The following is a 27,734-nucleotide window of genomic DNA, read 5'->3' on the forward strand; positions in this document are numbered from 1 at the left end:
TAACCCCTAATCTGCCCTCCCTAACATCGCCAACACCTAACTTCAATTATTAACCCCTAATCTGACGACCGGAGCTCACCGCTATTCTAATAAATTGATTAACCCCTAAAGCTAAGTCTAACCCTAACACTAACACCCCCCTAAGTTAAATATAATTTAAATCTAACGAAATAAATTAACTCTTATTAAATAACTTATTCCTATTTAAAGCTAAATACTTACCTGTAAAATAAACCCTAATATAGCTACAATATAAATTATAATTATATTATAGCTATTTTAGGATTAATATTTATTTTACAGGCAACTTTGTAATTATTTTAACCAGGTACAATAGCTATTAAATAGTTAAGAACTATTTAATAGTTACCTAGTTAAAATAATAACAAATTTACCTGTAAAATAAATCCTAACCTAAGATATAATTAAACCTAACACTACCCTATCAATAAATTAATTAAATAAACTACCTACAATTACCTACAATTAACCTAACACTACACTATCAATAAATTAATTAAACACAATTGCTACAAATAAATACAATTAAATAAACTAGCTAAAGTACAAAAAATAAAAAAGAACTAAGTTACAAAAAATAATAAAATATTTACAAACATAAGAAAAATATTACAACAATTTTAAACTAATTACACCTACTCTAAGCCCCCTAATAAAATAACAAAGCCCCCCAAAATAAAAAATTCCCTACCCTATTCTAAATTAAAAAAGTTACAAGCTCTTTTACCTTACCAGCCCTGAACAGGGCCCTTTGCGGGGCATGCCCCAAGGATTTCAGCTCTTTTGCCTGTAAAAAAAAACATACCATACCCCCCCCCAACATTACAACCCACCACCCACATACCCCTAATCTAACCCAAACCCCCCTTAAATAAACCTAACACTAAGCCCCTGAAGATCTTCCTACCTTGTCTTCACCATACCAGGTTCACCGATCCGTCCTGGCTCCAACATCTTCATCCAACCCAAGCGGGGGTTGGCGATCCATCATCCGGTGCTGAAGAGGTCCAGAAGAGGCTCCAAAGTCTTCCTCCTATCCGGCAAGAAGAGGACATCCGGACCGGCAAACATCTTCTCCAAGCGGCATCTTCAATCTTCTTCCATCCGGTGCGGAGCGGGTCCATCTTGAAGCAGGCGACGCGGATCCATCCTCTTCTTCCGTTGTCTCCCGACGAATGACGGTTCCTTTAAGGGACGTCATCCAAGATGGCTTCCCTCGAATTCCGATTGGCTGATAGGATTCTATCAGCCAATCGGAATTAAGGTAGGAATTTTCTGATTGGAAGAAGAGGATGGATCCGCGTCGCCTGCTTCAAGATGGACCCGCTCCGCACCGGATGGAAGAAGATTGAAGATGCCGCTTGGAGAAGATGTTTGCCGGTCCGGATGTCCTCTTCTTGCCGGATAGGAGGAAGACTTTGGAGCCTCTTCTGGACCTCTTCAGCACCGGATGATGGATCGCCAACCCCCGCTTGGGTTGGATGAAGATGTTGGAGCCAGGACGGATCGGTGAACCTGGTATGGTGAAGACAAGGTAGGAAGATCTTCAGGGGCTTAGTGTTAGGTTTATTTAAGGGGGGTTTGGGTTAGATTAGGGGTATGTGGGTGGTGGGTTGTAATGTTGGGGGGGGGTATGGTATGTTTTTTTTTACAGGCAAAAGAGCTGAAATCCTTGGGGCATGCCCCGCAAAGGGCCCTGTTCAGGGCTGGTAAGGTAAAAGAGCTTGTAACTTTTTTAATTTAGAATAGGGTAGGGAATTTTTTATTTTGGGGGGCTTTGTTATTTTATTAGGGGGCTTAGAGTAGGTGTAATTAGTTTAAAATTGTTGTAATATTTTTCTTATGTTTGTAAATATTTTATTATTTTTTGTAACTTAGTTCTTTTTTATTTTTTGTACTTTAGCTAGTTTATTTAATTGTATTTATTTGTAGCAATTGTGTTTAATTAATTTATTGATAGTGTAGTGTTAGGTTAATTGTAGGTAATTGTAGGTAGTTTATTTAATTAATTTATTGATAGGGTAGTGTTAGGTTTAATTATATCTTAGGTTAGGATTTATTTTACAGGTAAATTTGTTATTATTTTAACTAGGTAACTATTAAATAGTTCTTAACTATTTAATAGCTATTGTACCTGGTTAAAATAATTACAAAGTTGCCTGTAAAATAAATATTAATCCTAAAATAGCTATAATATAATTATAATTTATATTGTAGCTATATTAGGATTTATTTTACAGGTAAGTATTTAGCTTTAAATAGGAATAAGTTATTTAATAAGAGTTAATTTATTTCGTTAGATGTAAATTATATTTAACTTAGGGGGGTGTTAGTATTAGGGTTAGACTTAGCTTTAGGGGTTAATACATTTATTATAGTAGCGGTGAGGTCCGCTCGGCAGATTAGGAGTTAATAAGTGTAGGCAGGTGTCGGCGACGTTGAGGGGGGCAGATTAGGGGTTAATAAATATAATATAGGGGTCGGCGATGTTAGGGCAGCAGATTAGGGGTACATAGGGATAACGTAGGTTGCGGCGGTTTACGGAGCGGCAGATTAGGGGTTAAAAAAAATATGCAGGGGTCAGCGATAGCGGGGGCGGCAGATTAGGGGTTAATAAGTGTAAGGTTAGGGGTGTTTAGACTCGGGGTACATGTTAGGGTGTTAGGTGCAGACGTAGGAAGTGTTTCCCCATAGGAAACAATGGGGCTGCGTTAGGAGCTGAACGCTGCTTTTTTGCAGGTGTTAGGTTTTTTTTCAGCTCAAACAGCCCCATTGTTTCCTATGGGAGAATCGTGCACGAGCACGTTTTTGAGGCCGGCCGCGTCCGTAAGCAACTCTGGTATCGAGAGTTGCATTTGCGGTAAAAATGCTCTACGCTCCTTTTTTGGAGCCTAACGCAGCATTTGATTAAACTCTCGATACCAGAGTTAAATTTATGGTGCGGCCAGAAAAAAGCCTGCGGAGCGTTAACAGCCCTTTTACCGCCGAACTCCAAATCTAGGCCTGTGATTGCCTACAGTAATCTTCTAAAGGGCCTTTTAATTATCTGTCTGACTCAGTTCGAGCATATCAGGAATACAAGTGCACAGTTTATACTCTTTTGAAATCTCAGCCAGAACACCAGAACCCAGTAATTTTTTAAATTAAAGGGACATAATACTCATATGCTAAATCACTTGAAACTGATGCAGCATAACTGTAAAAAGCTGACCGGAAAATATCACCTGAGCATCTCTATGTAAAAAAGGAAAATATTTTACCTCACAATCTCCTCAGCTCAGCAGAGTAAGTTCTGTGTAAAAGTTATACTTCAGTTACTGCCCAGCTGCAGGTAAAAAAAGAAGAAGAAATGAACAGCAGCCAATCAACATCAACAGTGCTGAGGTCATGAACTCTTTTACTGTGATCTCATGAGATTTGACTTAACTCTCATGAGATTTCATAGTAAACTTCCTTTAACTGAATAGGGAAATAACATGAGAGTGCACAAGGCTCAACCCCTTAGCTGTCCCGGGACAGACATACAGATTTGCTGCTTAGAAGTCCTTTACAATGTGATGTGGCTACTGAGGAACTTTTTGAGGTAAAATATCTTTCTTTTTTTACAAAGAGATGTTCAGGTGATATTTTCTAGTCAGCTTTTTACAGCTATGCTGCATCACTTTCAAGTGTTTCAACATTTGGGTATCATAGTCCTTTAAGCTTAGAATTGTGACCCCCAACTTACAAAGGCCTTACTGAAGCTGAACCTCCTATCTCTCTTTTCATGCGTGCACATACTTCCCTAGAGGATTCCTTGGCTCTGGCAATGACCTAAGCCTCTCCTTCCTCTCATTGTTGAATAAAAATAAAACATGACAAAGGACAGCACTCGCAGGTGGAAAGTGGACTGGATACATAGCCCATTCCCATGATAGCTATTTCAGAAGAAACTGGATGTAGTTCAGAGACCAATCTCAGTAAATCTGAATGCACATCAAGTGACAGGAAGCTAAGGTAACCCACAAGTTATTGGCTGCAAAATCCACCATTGAGTTAACCACAAAAATATATACAACAACATAAACTTGTTTGCACTTATTCATATACAAGTAGCTGCAACTGTTACAAATTAGGGCCCAACTATCAGAAGGGCCATGCGGGGGCACTTGGGCTTGTAATTTATTGGCTAATTGCTGTAACTAATCTTCCATTTTATTTTTGTTTTGTTGTTGTTGTTTTTATACAAAGAAAGTGTCAGGGTGTAACTTACAGTAAAGGCAAAACGTATTGAGTTCACAACCAAAATTATGAAAAAAGGATCTGTGATTACAAAATTTAAACATTGAGGTGTAGCCCGCCCATTGCCTGCAGCACAGCAATGACTTAATGCCAGCACATGTTCCATTAATAAATTGATGTTTGATAAAGCAGGTGGGTGGCCAAGATAATATGAAGTTAAGAAATGTATCTAAGGTGAACTAAGGTGAATATGAGTAAGATCAAAACTACAGAATATATAATAATGGGCTCAAAGTTGCAGCTTTAAATTGTGGTTTGATTGTAAGCAGCTTCTCACAGGGTGTAGTTAGGTGATTTGATCTATCTAAAACCCAGAAACAACCAAGTAAACAGAACATCTCCTGTCGGCACATGTTGTTAATACCCACCCAACCTCTATACTTACAACCCCACAAGCCATGGCCCAGAAACATTTGTTCACAGACCCTTCTTTGCTGGACACCTCCAGACATCTACTAACAGTCAAAATACTAAAATGTAGAAAATAGTTAATACAGAAAGGATCACTAGAAAAAAATAAAATAATCTTGATTACAGTTTTTTTTTCCCAAATAATTTAATTATAAATCTTGGTTTGTCAAAAGTTTATCTTAAAGGGCTTGAGACAGACCCAAATTTTAAGGATACTCCTCTGTGAACACTAAAGTTGGCACCTTTCTTGCTATTTCTCATACATTTCCATAACAAACTAAAGCTACTAGGTGGGGGGCTGGGCAAAAATTAAGTAAGAGCACCCACGCATTATGCCCCTCTCACCCCATCACCTCTTTGTTCTTCTCTCACCAGGGCCCTCAAGATCCAGGGTTGGCCCCACAATCCAAGGGCCACTCCTGGGGGCCTGCAACCACTAGAGCATCTGTCGGCACCACACCTGTGCTAGCTAAACTTTAAACTTGGGGAAAGGGCTGTAGGCACTTACTGTGTGTGGTCCCATACCCAAATTTGCCTGCCTGCAGCCACCCACTCACAGTCACAAACACTAGCATAGTTCATAGTCTTTGAGAGTAGGCAGAGCACCAGGAGCAGGCCCAAGCAGGCCCCTCTATTTCCTTGTATACCCTAATGCGGTGAGAAAACAAAATGTATGCTTACTTGATAAATTTATTTATTTCCGGATATGGTGAGTCCATGGCTTGAGTAATTACTGTGGAAATATCACTCCTGGCCAGCAGGAGGAGGCAAAGAGCACCACAGATAAACTGTTAAGTATCACTCCCTTACCCAAACCCCTCAGTCATTCGACCGAAGGGAAATGGAGAAAAATGAGTAACACAAAGTGTAGTGTGCCTGAGGTTATAGTCAAAAGAACAACTTTCTTAAAATAAAGGGTGGGGCCGTGGACTCACCCTATCCAGAAAGTAATACATTTATCAGGTAAGCATAAATTTAGTTTTTTTTCCCTAAGATATGGTGAGTCCACGACTTGAGTAATTACTGTTGGGAACCAATACCCAAGCTAGAGGACACGGATAAATAGGGAGGGACTAGACAGGCAGTCCTAAACAGAAGGCACCACCGCTTGAAGAACCTTTCTCCCAAAAGAAGCCTCAGCCGAGGCAAATTTGGAAAAAGTATGTAGAGAAGACCAAGTTGCAGCCTTGCAAATTTTTTTGTTCCACAGAAGCTTCATTTTTGAAAACCCAAGAAGAGGAAACAGCTCTTGTGGAATAAGCCTTAATTCTCTCAGGAGGCTGCTGTCCAGCAGTCTCATAAGCCAAACAAATTATACTTTGTAACCAAAAAGAAAGGGTAGTAGCAGTAGCATTCTGACCTTTACGTTTGCCAGAGAAACAGATAAAGAGGGCAGAGGACTGGCGAAAATCTGTAGTCGCCTGTAAGTAGAATTTAAGAGCACTTACAACATCCAAATTGTGTAACAAACATTCTTTGGAAGAAGAAGGATTAGGACACAGAGGGAACAACAATTTCTTGATTGATATTTCTATTAGAAACAACCTTAGGAAGGAAACCCAACTTAGTACGAAGAACCGCTTTATCAGCATGAAAAATAAGATAAGGGGAATCACACTGCAGAGCTGAGAGTTACGAGACTCTTCGAGAAGAAGAGCTAGCAACAAGAAACAAAACCTTCCAAGATAACAACTTAATGTCTATGGAATGCAACGGCTCAAACAGAGCCAGCTGTAAAACTTTAAGAACAAGGTTAAGGCTCCAAGGAGGAGCAACAGACTTAAAGACAGGCCTGATTTTGACCAAGGCCTGACAAAAAGATTGCACATCTGGCACATCCGCCAAACATTTATGTAGTAAACTGATAAAGCAGAAATCTGACCCTTCAGGGTACTGACTGACAATCCCTTCTCCAGGCCTTCCTGAAGAAAAGATAAAATTCTAGGAATTCTAATTCTACTCCAAGAGTAGCCCTTGGATTCACACCAATAAAGATATTTACGCCATATCTTATAGTAAATCTTTCTAGTAACAGGCTTGTGAGCCTGAATCATGGTCTCAATGACCGACTCAGAAAAAACACAGACAGAATTAAGCGTTCAATCTCCAAGCAGTCAGCTTCAGAGAAACAAGATTTGGATTATGAGGTCCTTCCTCAGAGGTAGTTTCCAATGTGGGAGGGATGTCATTTCCACTAGGTCTGCAAACCAGATCCTGCGAGGTCACGCAGGGGCTATTGGAATCACCAACGCCCTCTCCTGTTTGATACGAACAATGACTCGTGGAAGGAGAGAAAACAGAGGAAACAGGTATGCCAACCTGAAAACCCAAGGAACCACCAGAGCATATATCAGTACGGATCTCTGCGGATCTCTTGACCTTGAACCGTACCTTGGAAGCTTGGCGTTCTGACGGGACGCCATCAGATCTAACTCCGGCACCCCCCATTTGAGGACTAAACTGAAAAACACCTCCGGATGGAGTTCCCACTCCCTGGGATGAAAAGTCTGTCTTTTCAGAAAATCCACTTCCCAGTTATCTACTCCTGGAATGTGGATGGCAGATAGACAGCAATTGTGTGTCTCTGCCCACTGAAGAATCCGAGTAACCTCCTTAATGGCTAAGGAACTCTAAGTTCCTCCCTGGTGATTGATGTTAGCCACAGAGGTTATGTTGTCTGACTGGAACCTGATAAACTGGGCTTAGGACAACTGAGGCCAAGCCAATAGAGAATTGTAAATTGCCCACAACAAGATGTTGATAGGAATAGCAGACTCCTCCTGAGTCCAAAGGCCCTGAGTTTTTAACGAGTTCCAGATTGCTCCCCAGCCTAGCAGGCTGGCGTCCATGGTCACGATCACCCAGGAAGGTCTCAGAAAGTATGTGCCCTGAGACAGATGTTCCTGAGAAATCTACCACGGGAGAGAGTCCCTTGACGACTGATCTAACTGTATTCTCTGAGATAGATCCGCATGGTTGCCATTCCATTGTCTGAGCATGCACAACTGGAGAGCTCTCAAATGGAATCAAACAAAAGGAATGATGTCCATGGAAGCCACTATCAGACCAATTACCTCCATACATTGAGTCACTGAAGGATAAGTAGTAACCTTAAGAGAGAGGCAAGAGGAAATTATTTTGTTTTTCCTGACCTCTGTCAGACATATCTTCATCAATAGAGAATCTATTATGGTCCCTAAGAACACTACTCTTGTAGCAGGGGAAAGGGAGCTTTTTCCAGATTTATATTCCATCCGTGGGAACAAAGAAAAGACAATAATATCTCTGTGTGAGATTTTGCTTGTTGAAAAGATGGCTCCTGAACCAATATGTCATCTAGGTAGGGTGCCACAGCAGTTCCACGAGAACGGATCATTGCCAAAAGAGCCTCCAGAACCTTTGAAAAAATTCTGGGAGCCGTGGCTAGACCAAATAGAAGGGCCACAAACTGGAAATGTTTGTCCAGAAAGGCAAATCTCAGGAATCTGTGATGGTTCCTGTGAATTAGAACATAAAAATATGCATCCTTTAGGTCTATGGTTGTCATGAACTGACCATCTTTTACTAAAGGAAGAATGAAGCATATAGTCTCCGTCTTAAAGGATGGAACTTTGAGAAACTTGTTTAGACACTTCAATTCAAGTGAAGAATGGGACAGAAAGTTCCCTCTTTTTTGGGAACCACAAATAGGTTGGAGTAAAACCCAAGACCCTATTCCTGCACTGGAACTATCACTCCCAGGGAGGAAAGATGTTGTATACATTTCAAGAACGCCTCTCTCTTTATCTGGTCTGCAGATAATCTTGAGAGATGGAATCTGCCTCTGGGAGGAAAAATCTTGAATTCCAATTTGTTAACCTGGGATACTATGTTCACAGTCCAGGGATCTGGGACATCTCTTATACCAGCTTAAGAGAACTGAGAAAGTCTGCCCCCCACCTGATCCGATACCGGATCAGGGGCAAACCCTTCATGCTGATTTGGAATCAGCTGCAAGTTTCTTTGATTGTTTCCCCTTGTTCCTAGACTGATTGGGTTTCCAAGAAGACTTGTATTGTTCCTGCTTCGAAGAAGAAGGGGAAGGCTTTCCTCTAAAGTTACAAAAGGAACGAAAATTACTCTGATGTCCTTTAGGCCTGTTCTTCTTATCTTGAGATAGAAAAGACCCTTTTCCACCCGTAATATCAGAGATAATTTCTGCCAAACCGGGTCCAAGCAAGGTTTTGCCCTTGCCAGAAGCTTGACTTTAGAGCAAACGTCCGCAGACTAGGATTTCAACCATAATGCCCTACGGGCTAGGACAGCAAAACTAGAAGTTTTAGCTCCTAGTCTAACAACCTGTTAAATGGCATCAGCAATAAAGGAATTGGCCAATTTAAGAGCTTTAATCCTATCTTGAATTTCATCCAAGGAAGTCTCTACTTGAAGAGAATCAGACAAAGCGTTGAACCAATAAGATGCCACACTAGTCACGGTGGCAATACACACCGCAGGTTGCCATTGGAGACCTTGATGAACATATATCTTTATCAAATAAGTCTTCAGCTTCTTGTCCATCGGATCCTTAAAAGTAGCTATCCTCAATAGGAATAGTGGTTCTCTTAGCCAGAGTGGAAATGGCCCCTTCAACTTTGGGAACAGTATACCAAGGGTCTTTAATGGAGTCCTCGACAGGAAACATTTTCTTAAAAATGGGAGACGGGCAAAAAGACACCCCTGGTTTCTCCCATTCCTGTGAGATAATCTCCCTAGCACGGTCCAGCACAGGAAAGCCTCCGAAGTGGAAGGTTCATCAAAGAAACTATTAAGTTTACTAGATTTCTTAGGAGTAAAAACGACAGGGGTATCGGAGTCATCTAAAGTAGCTAAAATCTCCTTTAACAATACACAAAGGTGTTCAAGCTTAAATCTGAAGGATAGAACCTCAGTCTCAAAAGAAGGAATTATACTTTCCGAATCTGAGATTTCACCCTCAGAAAGTCCCGATGTATCTTCCTCATCAGACTTATGAGAAAGAGCAACTTGGGAAGCAGAACTGAGGACAGGCACCTTACCTTCTGAATTTCTAGATTTCTCTTGCATTTGCCCTGTAATCTGGGAATGGCAGCTAATGCCGCAGATACCGCTGAAAATACCTGGGCAATTTCTGCTTTTAAATAAACTCCACTAAGTGTTATAGAGGAACCGCAGGGCACTGCATGTGACGCCATTGAGGCTTGGGACATAGCAGGAGAAAGCTAAGGTATTATTTTAACAGCATCATCCTGAGAGACATTAGGCTCAAAAATGTTACCTATATTTTGCAAGGTTTTCTTGACACATGAAGAACAAAATTGCATAGGAGCTGCAATTTGTACATCTAAACATAATAAGCATGAATTAATGAGAGCAGGCTCTTGCTCCATAGCAAACATGTTGAGAAACAGTAAATAAATGTGTAAAGATAAGTTTCAAAGATTTTAATATTCAATTAAAATAAGCCAAGTAAAAAATACACTTTAAATTTTATCCCAAATTAGGATCGATCCCCAGCTAAAATTATGTGATAAAAGTAAAAAAAAAATTTTTTAATAAACAACATAAAATAAACATCAGGCAACCCCACACCTCAATTACACCTAGATTACAAGTTTAGCACTATAGAGGGTCCAAAACGAACGCAACAAACGTTGCGTTACTTCACCGTTCTTAGCGCTGCCATTACAAGTTTTTGAAAAGCCAGCTTGTGCCTGCAATATGGTTGCGTTGAGCTCCATACCGCACAAAAGCTCTGCTTTGACGTGCTTGTGCAAGCTTTCCCCATAGACTTCAATGGGGAGAGAGTGTTAGGTTTTTTTCTAACACCTGCGATCGTGGAATGAAAAGCTCCATAACGCAGCCCCATTGATGTCTATGGGGAAAAAAGTTACGTTTAAACCTACCACCCTAAGATAAACCCCGCGTCTAAACACCCCTAATCCGCTGCCCCCGACATCGCCGACACCTACATAATGTTATTAACCCCTAATCTGCCGCTCCCGATATCCGCGCCACTATAATAAAGTTATTAACCCATATTCCCCTGCACCCTAACATCGCCCACCCTATAATAAAGATATTAATCCCTATTCCGCCACTACCCGACATCGCCACCACTAAATAAAGTTATTAACCCCTAAACCTATGGCCTCCCACATCACTGCCACTAAATAAACCTATTAACCCCTAAACTGCCAGCCCCCCACATCGCAACAACCTAAATTAAACTATATTAACCCCTAAACCTAACCATAACCCTAACACACCCTAACTTTAACATAATTAAAATAGACCTAAATTAAAGTTACAATTATTAACTAAATAATACCTATTTTAAACTAAATACAAACTTAGCTGTGAAATAAAAATAAAACCTAAGCTAGCTACAAAATAACTAATAGTCTTATTGTAGCTAGCTTAGGTTTTATTTTTATTTAACAGGTAAGTTTGTATTTATTTTAGGTATTTTCTAGGTAGACTAGTTATTAAAAAGTTATTAACTATATACTAACTGCATAATTAAAATAAATACAAACTTACCTGTGAAATAAAAGTAAAACCTAAGCTGCCTTACACTAAAACCTAACATTACAAAAAAAAAAACAACAACTAACATTACAAAAAAACACTAAAATTACAAAAAAATAAAAAAACTACCATCACAAAAAATAACAATCGAAATTATCCAAAACAATAAAAATTATTCCTATTCTAATACTCTGTTTAAAAAGAAAAAGAAAAGAAAACACCCAAAAAAATAAATAAAAAAACACCCCAAAAAAAAAAAACATAACCTAATCTATAATAAACTACCAAGGGCCTTGCCTTTTGTAGGGCATTTCCATAAAGAAATCAGCTCTTTTGCTACAAAATAAAAACAAACACCTCCTAACAGTATACAAACCGCAAACCCACAATAAAAAAAAAGTTAAACCTAATCTACCCATTGCCCTTAAATCATTCAGCTCTTTTGCTGCCCATAAAAAAAATGGCTATTCTAAAAAAAAAAAAAAAAAACAACCCAAAAAAAATTTACACAAAATAACAAATTATTCAAAATAATAAAATGTATTCCTATTCTAATACTCCGTTTTTAAAAAAAAAAAAACACACACCCCAAAATAAAAGAACCCTAATCTATAATAAACTACTAATAGCCCTTAAATAAGCCTTTTGCAGCTCTAATTCCTATTGGCTGATTTAAATTTTTCAGCCAATAGGAATGCAATGGTACCCCCAGTATAAAAGGGGTACCTTGCATTTGAATCCTCAGTGTGCGTTGGACGATCGCATGAAGAGGACCTCCACATCGGATCGATAGACCTCCGCCTTGGACCTCCGCCTGGACCTCTGCCTTGGACTTCTGCCTGGACCTCCGCCTTGGACCTTCGCCTGTACCTCCGTGCATCGACCGCTCCGCCTCCGTAAGGATGATGAAGACGGAGCAGCCTGGATGAAGATGGAGCTGCTGGGATGAAAATCGTTCAAGTCAGACTTTTGCAACTGTGAGTACCTAAAGAGGGGTATGTGTTAGGTTTTTTAAAGGTTTTTTTTTGGGTGGAGTTTTGTTTTTTAGATTAGGGTTTGGACAATTCTAAAAGAGCTGAAAAAGAGCTGAATGACCTTTTAAGGGCGATACCCATACAAATGCCCTTTTCAGGGCAATGGGTAGATTAGTTTTTTTAGAGTTAGGTTTGTTATTTTGAGGGGTTGGTTGGGTGGTGGGTTTTACTGTTGGGGGTCTTTGTATTTTTTTACAGGGAAAAGAGCTGATTTCTTTAGGGCAATGCCCTACAAAAGTCAATTTTAAGGGCTATTGGTAGTTTATTGTTGGCTAGGGTTTATTTTTTTTAGGGGGGCTTTTTTATTTTGATAGGGCTATTAGATTAGGTGTTATTTGTTTTTATTTTGGATAATTTCCTTTGTTATTTTTTGTAATTTAATATTTTTAATTTTTTGTAACTGTAGATTTAATTTTTTTAGTAGTGTTAGGTTTTTTAATGAGTAATTTAATTTATTTAATTGATAGGTATTTTAATTTTAATTTATAGTTTAAACTTAGTTTTTTTTTATTTCACAGGTAAATTTTTATTTATTTTAAGATAGGGATCTTCTAATTTTAATTTAAAGTTAAGGGGTTGCTAGGTTTAGGGGGTTAATAGTTTAATTTAGTTTTTGCAATGTGGGGGGCTGGCGGTTTAGGGGTCAATAGGTTTATTTAGTGTTAGTGATGTGGGAGGCCAGAGGTTTAGGGGGTTAATAACTTTTAGTGGCGGCGATGTCGGGGAGTGGCGGAATAGGGGTTAATATATTTAGTATAGTGTGGGCAATGTTGGGGTGCGGGGGAATAGGGTTTTATAACTTTAGTATAGTAGTGACGATGTCGGGGAGCGGTGGAATAGGGGTTAATACATTTTATTAGTGGCGGTGATGTTGGGAGCGGCAGATTAGGGGTTAATAAGTTTATTATAGTGTTTGTGATGCAAGAGGGCCTCAGTTTAGGGGTTAATAGGTAGTTTATGGGTGTTAGTGTACTTTGTAACACTTTAGTTATGAGTTTTGTTTAACAGTTTTGTTGCGTAAAACTCATAAATACTGGTCTCAGATGGCAGTATGGATCATGTCGGTATAGGCTGGAACGCAAGTTTTTTAGCCTCACCGCAAAACTCGTAATGACAGCGATATGGAAATACCATTTAAAAACGTAATTTTTTTGAGTGCGGGACTGACGTTGCGTTACAGGCTAAAAGGCTTGCGGTACAACTATACCGACAAGACTCATAATGGCTGCGTTGCTGTTTTAACACTGAAATGGCCATTTTTCAGCGTTAAAACATGAACGCAAAACTTGTAATCTAGGTGTTACTGAGGTGCATTACCGCTATCAATTAAGACCAGATCACCCAGAAATGGAGAAAAACTACTTTTTTCTCAGAAATGTTATGAAGTAAAGCCGGTCATGCGACCGCAACTGCTGAGCTCAAATTACTGCTGCGACACAGAGAGGCGCTACTTCCTGGTACAATGAGTACCAGAAATAACCGTTTTTTCAAACCTGACCATTTAAATTGTTGCATCATTTTGTTTTAAAGCAAAGGGGAAATGAATAAGCTGCTGAAATAGAAAGTTCAGCCTTACTTTCTGTTTAAACTTGTATTGTTTTATCAAGTAAATATGTGTCATAAAATAAAGCCTAAAAAAAACATTTTACTCTTTCTTTTTAAAAGAGTTTAAATGTTAGTCTCACACATGCTACAGGGCCTGCTTCATGCCCCAGTGTAACCCATACAACAGGATTATCTATGTCCCAATAATGAAAGCAGGGTCTTTTAATTTGTTAAGTGCATGGTCTCCCCAACCGGAAGAAAAAGCACTTACCTGCTCCGCTGTTTGGCATGTAGACAATTACAAGGTATGAGAGGACACAGTTACTCACAGAGACCTTTGAAAAAGAAAGAACAGAGTAGACAACTCTAGCTTTCTAAACTAGGGCAGTAATTGTTAGGAAAACAAAGTAAGTACCTCTTTACAAGTTCCTAACTGCTTTAAAGCCATCACTACCCGACTGCAAGGAATGACGTGGAATACGACTATACCCCAAAACTTCTATGTGCCTGCCCATCGATCCAGTTCCTATTTGCCTGACCTCTCAGTGCAAATCGGATTTTAAATTATCTTTTGTATAACCTTAGATTCATATGCACTTATATGAAGTTTTATCATAGCAGGACTTGTATTTATTTATTATTATCTACAATGACAAGAACCGTAAAAATACAGACCAAGCTGCTAAAATACAGTCCAGGTGAGCACAGGTGAATAACCCAGGGACATCTAAAAATAAAACATAATTTGTCTCCAAACTCTTGTGGATAAATACTGGACAAAACCTGGTTTATTAAATGCTTTTGGTCTACTCTTAGATGTGTGTACCAAAGTTGTGTTGTACATTATGGCCTAGATTACAAGTGGAGTGCTATTTTGCACAACATTTCTAGTGTAAATTGTGCTTGTGAGTATATCACAATCATTTGTGCACTTGTATTACAAGTTGAGGGTAAAGTAATTTGCCATTCAAGAGTTAGTATCACTCCAGCGCAACTTACCAAAGCAGAAAGTAAATGGTGATTCCCACTGTGGGGTTACCAGAAACACAAGTTACACCTTGCAAATGCAAATAACTAATATAATGGCCATTTAGCATGAATGTCACTTAGAATGCATTAATGCAAGTGTTTACAACAATACCGTTGTACAGTGGGAAAGGACAATAGTAATTTGCATGTGTGAAATTAACCTTATAAAAGAATAACAAAAAATATTTTGAACTGGTGTATTCTGAGTATACTGTACATGTGTTTATGATGTGTAATTTATATTCATTATGCTGTAAAAATGTTCATTATACATTTTTCTATAATTGTTTAGTGATAATAAAAAAAAAGTTTTGAATATTTTGCAGAAAAAAATGGCTGCAGCTTTTCCTGGTCACAATAGTCCATTTGGAAAGATTTTTCACACTGTAAAATATGTTTTGTAAAAAAGTACCATTTCTACAATTGAAACCAATTAGCTTTTTTTCTCTCACTGTATTAACCATGTTTATGCAAATTGTATTACACTGTCCTGACCACATTTATTACAGAATTAGTGGCTGTTCTCGATGCTCACTGCTGTCAATGGTTATTATGGAGAAAATAAACACAATGCTATTATTCCAAGGGAAATTGTTACCAGTAGTGATTCACTGACATAGGAGGGAATACCAAGTGCTATTTTTGTATGATTGACTTTGTTGTTATTATGGTTATATATGTTCTAACTGATCATTTTGTTGATTCACAGGTAGATGCTGAAGTCTTCCTTGATTGTTGTATAGATAAACAACTGTACAATGGTACTCATATTAGGACGAAGATTAAACAGAGGGGAGAGTGGGGTCCGTGAATCTCCAGTAACCAAGCGTAAAGTCTTTGAAATGGACCAGAAACCGTTAACAGGCCATGAAGTATTTGACTTCAACTCTGGCTCTTCTCACTCGGAAAGCATTCTTCAGGTCTTTAATGAGTTTAGAGAAAACCGTCTGTTTACTGACGTCATAATCTGTGTGGAAGGCAGAGAATTCCCTTGCCACAGAGCCATTCTCTCTGCTTGTAGCATCTATTTTCGAGCCATGTTTTGCAATGATCACAGAGAAAGTCGGGAGATGCTGGTAGAGATTAATGGGATTTTTGCAGAAGCCATGGATTGCTTTTTACAGTATGTTTACACAGGAAAAGTAAAGATCACAACTGAAAATGTCCAATATCTCTTTGAAACCTCAAGCTTGTTTCAGATCAGTGTTTTACGTGATGCATGTGCCAAATTCCTGGAAGAACAGCTGGACCCTTGTAACTGCCTTGGGATCCAGCACTTTGCAGATACACACTCCCTAAAAACTCTGTTTACCAAATGTAAAACTTTCGCACAACAAGCCTTTGAAATTGTCGTTCAACATGAGGAATTTTTAGAGCTGGGAAAAGCTGAACTTATTGATTACATCAGCACCGATGATTTGGTTGTCAGCAAAGAGGAGCTGGTGTTTGAAGCAGTCATGCGTTGGGTGTACCACCATGTTGACGTGAGGAGACCCATGTTGCAGGAACTCTTGACACATGTGCGACTCCCTCTGCTGCATCCTAACTACTTTGTTCAGACTGTTGAGATCGATCAATTAATTCAGAACACACCAGAATGTTACCAGATGCTACACGAAGCCAGAAGGTATCACATTCTTGGAAATGAGATGATGTCTCCAAGGACCAGACCTCGAAGGTTAGAGCTTGCATTATGCATGCAAAACAAACATTCTTCTAATGCTATATATAATCTTCAGCCTTTGTCAGTCCATTTACTGCTGATTTTCCTTATGAAAAGTATATGATAATTTTAGGGACAAACAAGCACAGAGCAAGAGAATTAAACAGCTGGTAATTAATGCAGTGTAATGCTGCTGCCTCACTCCTGGTGATCTATGCTATATGTGCGAGTATTGATTTAAAAAAAAATAAAAAAATTTAGTATTAGCCATAATATGTCACTTATTTTGTCAGATAATGGCCCAGATTACAAGTGGAGCACAAAATTATTAGCACTGTTGAGCACTTACACCACTTGCGCTCATATTACAAGTTGAAAGTTGTGCTCAAGCGAAAGCCTCAGGCACGCTAACATCTGGAGGTGGGCCGTGCTAAATTCATCACCTCATAAACTTCCATGGGCAGTGCTACAAAACTCTTTTCTGGCTTTTGCTCGAGCTCTGACCCGAAGGTGTGCTAAGCCAATGATGTGCTAACAAATATTTTGAATAGCTTTGTTCTTTTATTATATTTACTCTGCCTGAGTCTTTTGTTTGTTTTTTTGTGTTTTAAAATGCATCTGCTAGTCTATATTTATTTTTAAACAACTGTTACCTTTATGATTATAGTACTATACTATCGTTCTGATGGTTCTGTGTATATAAAAAGGTTATAAAACTGCCTTTAGGTTACATGTATCAATGCATTATATATATATATTAGATAGATATATGTATATGTGTGTATGTATATATATATATAATGCATTTATAACTGAGTGAAGAACAAAATTATTCAAACTATTTATATATTTAAATTAAAAAAGGTGTTAACAATGCTGGAAAGGGATATGGTATATGACAAGGTGATGGACTGAGAAGGGTTCAAAGTTGTGAATGTGTTTGTAGATAGATAGATGTGTATGTGTACACAAGTTTAATAATCCTTTTTTTTATATAGATTATAGAAAATATTTCAATACAATGTCCTTTAAGTTTTTGTTCTTTTTCTTATTACTGTGTTTTTCAGATGTCGTGTTAAAACTAACAGGGTTAACAACTGCCTTCTTATATTATAGGTCAACAGGATACTCTGAAGTAATCGTAGTGGTGGGAGGTTGTGAAAGAGTAGGTGGATTCAATCTTCCATATACTGAATGCTATGATCCAGTGACTGGGGAATGGAAATCATTGGCAAAGCTGCCAGAGTTTACAAAGTCTGAATATGCTGTCTGTGCCCTAAGAAATGATATTCTTGTTTCAGGTAATAAAGTTTAGATAGATAGATAGATAGATAGATAGATAGATAATATATATATATATATATATATATATATATATATATATATATATATATATATATATATATATATATATTTGTGTGTGTGTGTGTATATATATATATTTGTACTTGTTATAGTTATTTTATATGATTATTCTTTATTGGCCGCACCTTTTCAAATATTAACAAGAATTCATTTATACATTTCTTTATATACTTAGCCTCAAACTTCTGACAGACAATTCATTAAGGGCTAGATTACAAGTGGAGCGTAATATTGCGCTTATGCGAGCACAATATATTTGCGCTCCACTCAGTAATACCAGCGCACGTAAATGTGCACTGGTATTACAAGTGTGGCATAATTCGAACGTGACCTCACATTTGCATTCCCTGGAAGCCTTGTGTTCATGAGAGCGTGCTTCCATTTATTTATTTATAAAATATTTTACCAGGAAGGATACATTGAGATTTCTCTCGTTTTCAAGTATGTCCATAAAGCCGATGGACACAGCAAACCACACCTAGTGCAGCACAGGGCGCAAATCACGCAGCGTTGGGCAGCAATAAATAAATATATGTGTATATGAATATATACATATAGACTTATGCATTTATATGAGTATATACACATATTAACACATAAATATATATGTATATAAGCATATACATATATATTTATAGTGAAAACATAGTCCCCCATTGACCTCAGTGTAAAGGCATTTTAGGTGGCGTTTTTTTTTCCAAACACCCCACATCCCCTTTACTTTAACCACTTATAACTGCTTCATGCTTTTTTTTTTTTCTTTTTTTTTAACAAAAATAAAAATGCTCATTTGTTTTTAATTGTTAAGTACCATAATCTTTATTTTGGGGGCAACTGTGGCGTTGTTTTCATTTTAACCAGAGGTTAATTGTGCTAAGCGCAAAGTGAAACTGCGAGCACGCAGGAGCATTAACCAGCCATTTGTAATGGCTGGTAATTTAATGTGCGCTTGTAAATGGGCAAATTTGAGCCTTTACGGGCGCATGTTAAGATAGCACTCCACTCGTAATCTAGGCCTAAGTAATTTAATTACACCATAATTATTACTATCATATCCCCTGAAACAAAGCATAAAGGGCTATTAGCATTTTAAAATAAACTGCTCTATTATATTGATTATCTAGCTTATTTTATTTTTTACTTTTTAGGAATCGCCTACATAAAATAGAAAATTCAGCAATCTAGAGTGGGAATTGTTCATGTGGTATTCAGTCAATAGGTGGTTTATACGTTAAAGGTCTATTAAATTGTTAAAAACAAAATTTACGCTTACCTGATAAATGTATTTATTTCCGGATATGGTGAGTCCACGGCTTGAGTAATTACTGTTGGGAATATCACTCCTGACCAGCAGGAGGAGGCAAAGAGCATCACAGTTAAACTTCTAAGTGTCACTCCCTTACCCACAACCCCCAGTCATTTGACCGAAGGGAAATGGAGAAAAAAGAGTAACACAAGGTGTAGAGGTGCCTGAGGTTATAGTCAAAAGAACAACTGTCTTAAAATAAAGGGTGGGGCCATGGATTTACCATATCCGGAAATAAATACATTTATCAGGTAAGCATAAATTTTGTTTTTCTTTTCTAAGATATGGTGAGTCCACGACTTGAGTAATTACTGTTGGGAACCAATACCCAAGGACACGGATAAATAGGGAGGGACAAGACAGGCAGTCCTAAACAGAAGGCACCACCACTTGAAGAACATTTCTCCCAAAAGAAGCCTCAGCCGAGGCAAAAGTATCAAATTTGGAAAATTTGGAAAAAGTCTGTAGAAGACCAAGTTGCAGCCTTGCAAATTTGTTCCACAGAAGCTTCATTTTTGAAAGCCCAAGAACAGGAAACAGCTCTTATGAGCCATAATTCTCTCAGGAGGCTGCTGTCCAGCAGTCTCATAAGCCAAACGAATTATACTTCGTAACCAAAAAAAAATAGTAGTAGCAGTAGCTTTCTGACCTTTACGTTTCCCAGAGAAACAGACAAAGAGGGCAGAGGACTGGCAAAAATCCTTAGTCACCTGTAAGTAGAATTTAAGAGTACTTACAACATCCAAATTGTGTAACAAACGTTATTTGGAAGAAGAAGGATTAGGACATAGAGAGGGAACAACAATTTCCTGATTGATATTTCTACTAGAAACAACCTTAGGAAGGAAACCTAACTTAATACGAAGTACCGCCTTATCAGCATGAAAAATAAGATAAGGGAAATCACACTGCAGAGCTGAGAGTTCCGAGACTCTTCGAGCAGAAGAGATAGCAACAAGAAACAAAACCTTCCAAGATAACAACTTAATGTCTATGGAATGCATTGGCTCAAACGGAGCCAGCTGTAAAACTTTAAGAACAAGGTTAAGGCTCCAATGAGGAGCAACAGACTTAAAGACAGGCCTAATTTTGACCAAGGCCTGACAAAAAGATTGCACATCTGGCACATCTGCCAAACGTTTATGTAGTAAAATTGATAAAGCAGAAACCTGACCCTTCAGGGTACTGACTGACAATCCCTTCTCCAGGCGTTCCTGAAGAAAAGATACAATTCTAGGAATTCTAATTCTACTATTTACGCCATATCTTATGGTAAATCTTTCTAGTAACAGACTTGCAAGCCTGAATCATAGTCTCAATGAAATGAGATTTGGATGAAGGAAGGAACCCTGAATCAGGAATGACATCTCCACTAGGTCTGCAAACCAAATCCTGCAAGGCCATGCAGGGGCTATTCGAATCACCAATGCCCTCTCCTGTTTGATACGAGCAATGACTCATGGAAGGAGAGAAAACAGAGGAAACAGGTATGCCAACCTGAAAACCCAGAGCATATATCAGAATGGCCTGCGGATCTCTTGACCTTGAACCGTACCTTGGAAGTTTGGTGTTCTGACGGGACGTCATCAGATCTAACTTCAGCACTCCCCATTTGAGGACTAAGCTGGAAAACGCCTCCGGATGGAGTACCAACTCCCCGGGATGAAAAGTCTGTCTGCTCAGAAAATCTGCTTCCTAGTTGTCTATTCCTGGAATGTGGATGGAAGATGGACAGCAATTGTGGGTCTCTGCCCACTGACAAATCCAAGTAACCTCCTTCATAGCTAAGAAACTCAGAGTTTTTCCTGGTGATTGATGTAAGCCACAGAGGTTATGTTGTCTGACTGGAACCTGATAAACTGGGCTGAGGCCAAGCCAATAGATCATAGTAAACCGCCCTCAACTCCAAGATGTTGATGGGAGGAGCAGACTCCTCCCGAGTCCAAAGGCCCTGAGCTTTTAACTAGTTCCGGACTGCTCCCCAGCCCAGCAGTCTGGCGTCCGTGGCCACGATCGCCCACAAAGGTCTCTGAAAGCATGTGCCCTGAGACGGATGTTCCTGAGAAATCCACCATGGGAGAGAATACATTGACAACTGATCTAACTCTATTCTCTGAGATAGATCCGCATGGTCACCATTCCATTGTCTGAGCATGCACAACTGGAGAGCTCTCAAATGGAATCAAGCAAAAGGAATTATGTCCATGAAAGCCACCATCAGACTGATTACCTCCATACATTGAGTCACTGAAGTATGAGCAGTAGCCTGGAGAGAGAGGCAAGAGGAAATGATTTTGTTTTTCCTGACCTCTGTCAGAAAAACTTCATCAATAATCTATTATGGTCCCTAAGAACACTACTCTTGTAGCAGGGGGAAGGGAGTTTTTTTCCAGATTCATATTCCATCCGCGGGAACAAAGAAAAGACAACAATATCTCTGTGTGAGATTTTGCTTGTTGAAAAGATGGCGCCTGAAGCAATATGTTGTCTAGGTAGGGTGCCACAGCAGTTCCACGAGAATGGATCATTGCCAAAAAAAGCCTCCAGAACCTTTGAAAAAATTCTGGGAGCCATGGCTAGACCAAATGGAAGGGCCACGAACTGGAAATGTTTGTCCAGAAAGGCAAATCTCAGGAATCTGTGATGGTCCCTTTGAATAGGAACATGAAGATACGCATCCTTTAGGTCTATGGTTGTCATGAACTGACCCTCTTGTACTAAAGGAAGAATGGAGCATATAGTCTCCATCTTGAAGGATGGAACTTTGAGAAACTTGTTTAGACACTTCACTTCAAGTCTAGAATGGGACGGAAAGTTCCCTCTTTTTTGGGAACCACAAATAGGTTGGAGTAGAACCCAAGACACTGTTCCTGCACTGGAACTGGAAGTATCACTCCCAGGGAGGAAAGATGTTGTATACATTTCAAGAACGCCTCTCTCTTTATCTGGTCTGCAGATAATCTTGAGAGAAGGAATCTGCCTCTGGGAGGAAAAGTCTTGAATTCCAATTTGTAACCCTGGGATACTATGTCCACAGTCCAGGGATCTGGGACATCTCATATCCAGGCTTGAGAGAATGGAGAAAGTCTGCCCCCCGTCTGCCCCCCACCTGATCCGATCCCGGATCGGAGGCAAACCCTTCAGGCCGATTTGGAATCAGCTGCGGGTTTCTTTGATTGTTTCCCCTTGTTCCAAGACTGATTGGGTTTCCAAGAAGACTTGGATTGTTCCTGCTTGGAAGAAGAAGGGGAAGGCTTTCCTCTGAAGTTACGAGAGGAACTAAAATTACTCTGACGTCCTTTAGGTCTATTCTTTTTATCTTGAGGTAGAAAAGACCCTTTTCCACCCGTAATATCAGAGATAATTTCTGCCAAACCGGGTCCAAACAAGGCTTTGCCCTTGTAAGGAATGGCCAAAAGCTTGACTTAAGAGGAAATGTCTGCAGACCAGGATTTCAACCATAACGCCCTGCGGGCTAGGACAGTGAAACTAGACGTTTTAGATCCTAGTCTAACAACCTGTAAAATGGCATCTGCAATAAAAGAATTGGCCCATTTAAGAGCTTTAATCCCATCTTGAATTTCATCCAAGGAAGTCTCTACTTGAAGAGAATCAGACAAGGTGTCGAACCAATAAGATGCCGCACTAGTCATGGTGGCAATACACACCACAGGTTGCCATTGGAGACCTTGATGAACATATATCTTTTTCAAATAAGCCTCCAGCTTCTTGTCCATCGGATCCTTACAAGAGCAGCTATCCACAATAGGAATAGTGGTTCTCTTAGCCAAAGTGAAATGGCCTTTTTAACTTGGGGTACAGTATACCAAGGGTCATTAATGGAGTCCTCGACAGGAAACATTTTCTTAAAAATGGGAGATGGGTTTCTCCCATTCCTGTGAGATAATCTCCCTAGCACGGTCTGCACTGGAAAAACCTCCGAAGTGGAAGGTTCATCAAAGAAACTATTAAGTTTACTAGATTTCTTAGGAGTGACAATGACAGGGGTATTGGAGTCATCTAAAGTAGCTAAAACCTCCTTTAACAATACACAAAGGTTGAAGGATACCACCTCCGTTTCAGAAGAAGAAATTATACTGTCCGAATCCGAGATTTCCCCCTCAGAAAGTCCAGATGTATCTTCCTCATCATACTTATGAGAAAGGGCAACTTGGGAAGCAGAACTGTGGACAGGCACCTTACTTTCTGAATTTCTACATTTCCATTTGTGTTTTCCCTGTAATCTGGGAATGGCAGCTAATGCCGCAGATACCGCTGAAGATACCTGGGCAGCAATTTCTGCTTTTAAATAAACTCCACTAGGAGTTATAGAGGAACCGCAGAGCACTGCATGTGATGCCATTGAGTCTTGGGACGTAGCAGGAGAAAGCTGAGGCATTATTTTAACAGCATCATCCTGGGAGATATTAGACTCAAAAATGTTACCTTTATTTTGCAAGGTTTTCTTGACACATGAAGAACAAAATTGCATAGGAGCTGCAATTTGTGCATCTAAATATAATAAGCATGAATTCATGAGTGCAGGCTCTTGCTCTATATCAGACATGTTGTGAAACAGTAAATAAACTTGTACAGATAAGTTTCAAATATTTTAATATTCAATTCAAATAAGCCAAGGAAAAAATACACTTTAAATTGTATCCCAAATTAGGATCGATCCCCAGCTAAAATTACGTGAGAAAAGTTAAGAAAACACATTTAATAAACATCAAATAAACTTCTAAAATACCCCTCAGGCAACACCACACCTCAATTACTGAGGTGCCTTACCGCTACCAACTAAGACCGGATCACCCAGAAATGGAGAAAAACAACTTTTCCTCAGAAACGTTATGAAGTAAAGCCAGTCATGTGACCGCAACTTACACTGTGTACCAGAAATATCCAATTTTTCAAACCTGACAGTTTAAAATGTTGTATCATTTTATTTTAAAGCAAAGGGGAAATCAATAAGCTGCTGAAATAGAAAATTCACCCTTACTTTCTGTTTAAACTTGTATTGTTTTATCAAGTAAATATGTCAGAAAATAAAGCCTAATAAAAACATTTTACCCTTTCTTTTTAAAAGAGTTTAAATGTTAGTCTCACACATGCTACAGTGCCTGCTTCATGCCCCAGTGTAACCCATACAACAGGATTATCTATGTCCCAATAAAAAAGCAGTGTCTTTTAACCCCTTAACGACCAAGGATGTACCAGGTACGTCCTGCAAAAACTGCCAGTTAGTGACAATGGACGCCTGGTACGTCCTTGGTCTAATTGAGTGCTAGAAGGGATTGCGATCGCTTCCAGCAGCTCTCAGGGTATTGCAGTGATGCCTCGATATTGAGGCATCCTGCAATACCCTTTTTCAAGCATCCGATGTAAAGACAGAGGTGGGTGGGTGGCCCATCGCTACCCGGCATCCGGTTCCTGTATGTGCAATGTGCACGCCGGGTGCCGGGAAAGTGCAGGGGGGGCCTGCGGGGGCGCACCAATGTCCCTGAATTGCAAAGAGTGAGAGGGAGGGGAAAAAAATATATCAAAGGATCTGGGAGGGGGGGCAGCTACACTAAAGAAAAATCTATAATTTATAAAAAATAAAAAAAAATACTTTTTGGGGGAAAACTGTGTACTGGCAGACAGCTGCCAGTACCTAAGATGGTGGCAAATAGAGGGGGGAGGGTTAGAGAGCTGGTTGGGGGCTAAGGGGGGATCCATCCCAGCTGAATAGATATTTAAAATAATAAAAAATAAATAATAAAAACTTTTATTTTAGTACTAGCAGACTTTCTGCCAGTACTTAAGATGGTGGGGACAATTGTGGGGTGGGGGAGGGAAGGGAGCTGTTTGGGAGGGATCAGGGGGTGGGATGTGTCACTTGGGAGGCTGATCTCTGCACTACAGCTAAAAGTAACCCTGCAAGCTCCCTACAAGCTACCTAATTAACCCCTTCACTGCTGGGCAGAATACAAGTGTGGAGCGCAGCGGCATTTAGCGACCTTCTAATTGCCAAAAAGCAACGCCAAAGCCATATATGTCTGCTATTTCTGAACAAAAGGGATCCCAGAGAAGCATTTACAACCATTTGTGCCAAAATTGCACAAGCTGTTTATAAATAATTTCAGTGAGAAACCTAAAGTTTGTGAAAAAATATGTAAAAAAGTAAACAATTTTTTTTATTTGATCGCTTTTGGCGGTGAAATGGGCCTAGATCAATACTTTGGGTTGTCTACTACACTAAAGCTAAAATTAACCCTACAAGCTCCCTAATTAACCCCTTCACTGTTGGGCATAATACATGTGTGGTGCGCAGCGGCATTTAGCGGCCTTCTAATTACCAAAAAGCAACGCCAAAACCATATGTCTGCTATTTCTGAACAATCCCAGAGAAGCATATACAACAATTTGTGCCATAATTGCACAAGCTGTTTGTAAATAATTTCAGTGAGAAACCTAAAATTGTGAAAAATGTAAGTTTGTTTTTTTTATTTGATCGCATTTGGCGGTGAAATGGTGGCATGAAATATACCAAAATGGGCCTAGATCAATACTTGGGGTTGTCTACTACACTAAAGCTAAAATTAACCCAGAAGCTCCCTAATTAACCCCTTCACTGCTGGGCATAATACATGTGTGGTGCGCAGGGGCATTTAGTGGCCTTCTAATTACCAAAATGCAAACCCACAGCCATATAAGTCTGCTATTTCTGAATAAAGGGGATCCCAGAGAAGCATTTACAACCATTTGTGCCATAATTGTAAATAATTTCAGTGAGAAACCTAAAGTTTGTGATACAATTTGTGAAAAAGTAAACAATTTTTTTTATTTGATCGCATTTGGTGGTGAAATGGTAGCATGAAATATACCAAAATGGGCCTAGATCAAAATTTTGGGTTGTCTTCTAAAAAAAATAAAAACTTGTCAAGGGATATTCAGGGATTCCTGACAGATATCAGTGTTCCAATGTAACTAGCGCTAATTTTGAGAGAAAAAAAGTGGTTTGGAAATAGCAACGTGCTACTTGTATTTATTGCCCTATAGCTTGCAAAAAAAACGCAAAGAACATGTAAACATTGGGTATTTCTAAACTCAGAACAAAATTTAGAAACTATTAAGCATGGGTGTTTTTTCGTGGTTGTAGATGTGTAACAGATTTTGGGGGTCAAATTTGGAAAAAGAGTGTTTTTTTTTTCCATTTTATTTCATCATATTTTATAAAAAAAATTATAGTAAATTATAAGATATGATGAAAATAATGGTTTCTTTAGAAAGTCCATTTAATGGCGAGAAAACGCTATATAATATGTGTGGGTACAATAAATGAGTAGGAGGAAAATTACAGCTAAACACAAACACAGCAGAAATGTAAAAATAGCCTTGGTCCCAAACGGTCATAAAATGGAAAAGTGCTGTGGTCCTTAAGGGGTTAATTTGTTAAGTGCATGGTCTCCCCAATTGGAAGAAAAAGCACTACCCTGCTCCGCTGTCTAGCATGTAGACAGTTACAAGGTATGAGAGGACACATTTCTTCACAGATACCTTTGAAAAAGAAAGAACAGAGTAGCTAACTCTGGCTTTCTAAACTAGGGCAGAAATTGTTAGGAAAACTAATTAAGTACCTCTTTACATGTTCCTAACTGCTTTAAAGCCACCACTACCCGCCTGCAAGGAACAACGTGGAATACGGCTATACCCCAAAACTTGCTTGCAGATGAAATCAAAGATTTTCTTCAGACACCTAAACATTACCTCCTCCATGCACCGAAGAAAAAGAGAATGACTGGGGGTTGTGGGTAAGGGAGTGGCACTTAGCAGTTAAACTGTGGTGCTCTTTGCCTCCTTCTGCTGGCCAGGAGTGATATTCCCAATAGTAATTTCTCAAGCCGTGGACTCACCATATCTTAGGAAAGAAAATTACATGTTATAATCCATTAGAGTATATCATTTTAACACTAGTGATTTTGTAATGCTGGGTCAAGCGAGTAGCTGATCAGTAGAAGTATACTCATGTCCTCAGCACCTTGGAATAGAAATCCTTCTTTATTGGGTAACATCCGTTTTTTACTGTCTGTAACCAAATATAGAAGAATTTCTATTTGAAGGTGCTGTGGACTTGTGTATACTCTTGCTCGGAGTGAGGATGAGAGCCCTTGGTTTTCATTGGAACTCAAATTTTAAGCTGCTGCAGTTTTCTTTTAACTGCTGATCAGTAGCAGTTTCTGCTTAAGACCAACAGTGCTCTGCGGGTCCTGAGCGGGGCTTTAACTATGTGATTAACCCCTTTGTGGGGGTTAATTGCATAGCATTACAGAGTTGCTAGTGTTAAAATTACATGTTCTAAAAGATTCGAGCATTTTATTTTAACACTTTAATGGCCCTTTAAGTGGCCATTAAATTAAAAATGTAATTCCCCAATAACATATTTAATTAAGAAAATTAAAATAAATTACAGTATACATTAGAAAGACATAAAAATGCAAAAACAAAATGTGTTGTAGACAGACAACCGTGCAATAACAAAAGATTGTAA

At 39.0% G+C, this 27,734-nt stretch overlaps 1 protein-coding gene across 2 annotated transcripts in view; it reads left to right on the forward strand.

Moving 5' to 3' along the window:
- KLHL24 (kelch like family member 24) overlaps nt 1–27,734 on the forward strand; it is a 157,147-nt gene that overhangs the window by 76,921 nt on the left and 52,492 nt on the right. For both annotated transcript variants that reach the window (XM_053709879.1, XM_053709880.1), the window contains 2 exons: nt 15,577–16,545; nt 17,647–17,831. In XM_053709879.1, coding sequence (XP_053565854.1) covers nt 15,626–16,545; nt 17,647–17,831 — 1,105 coding nt within the window. In that variant the 5' untranslated portion in view covers nt 15,577–15,625. The remainder of the gene's footprint in view (nt 1–15,576; nt 16,546–17,646; nt 17,832–27,734) is intronic.

The sequence above is a fragment of the Bombina bombina genome, chromosome 4 (genome assembly GCF_027579735.1).
Source record: "Bombina bombina isolate aBomBom1 chromosome 4, aBomBom1.pri, whole genome shotgun sequence".
NCBI lineage: Eukaryota > Metazoa > Chordata > Amphibia > Anura > Bombinatoridae > Bombina > Bombina bombina.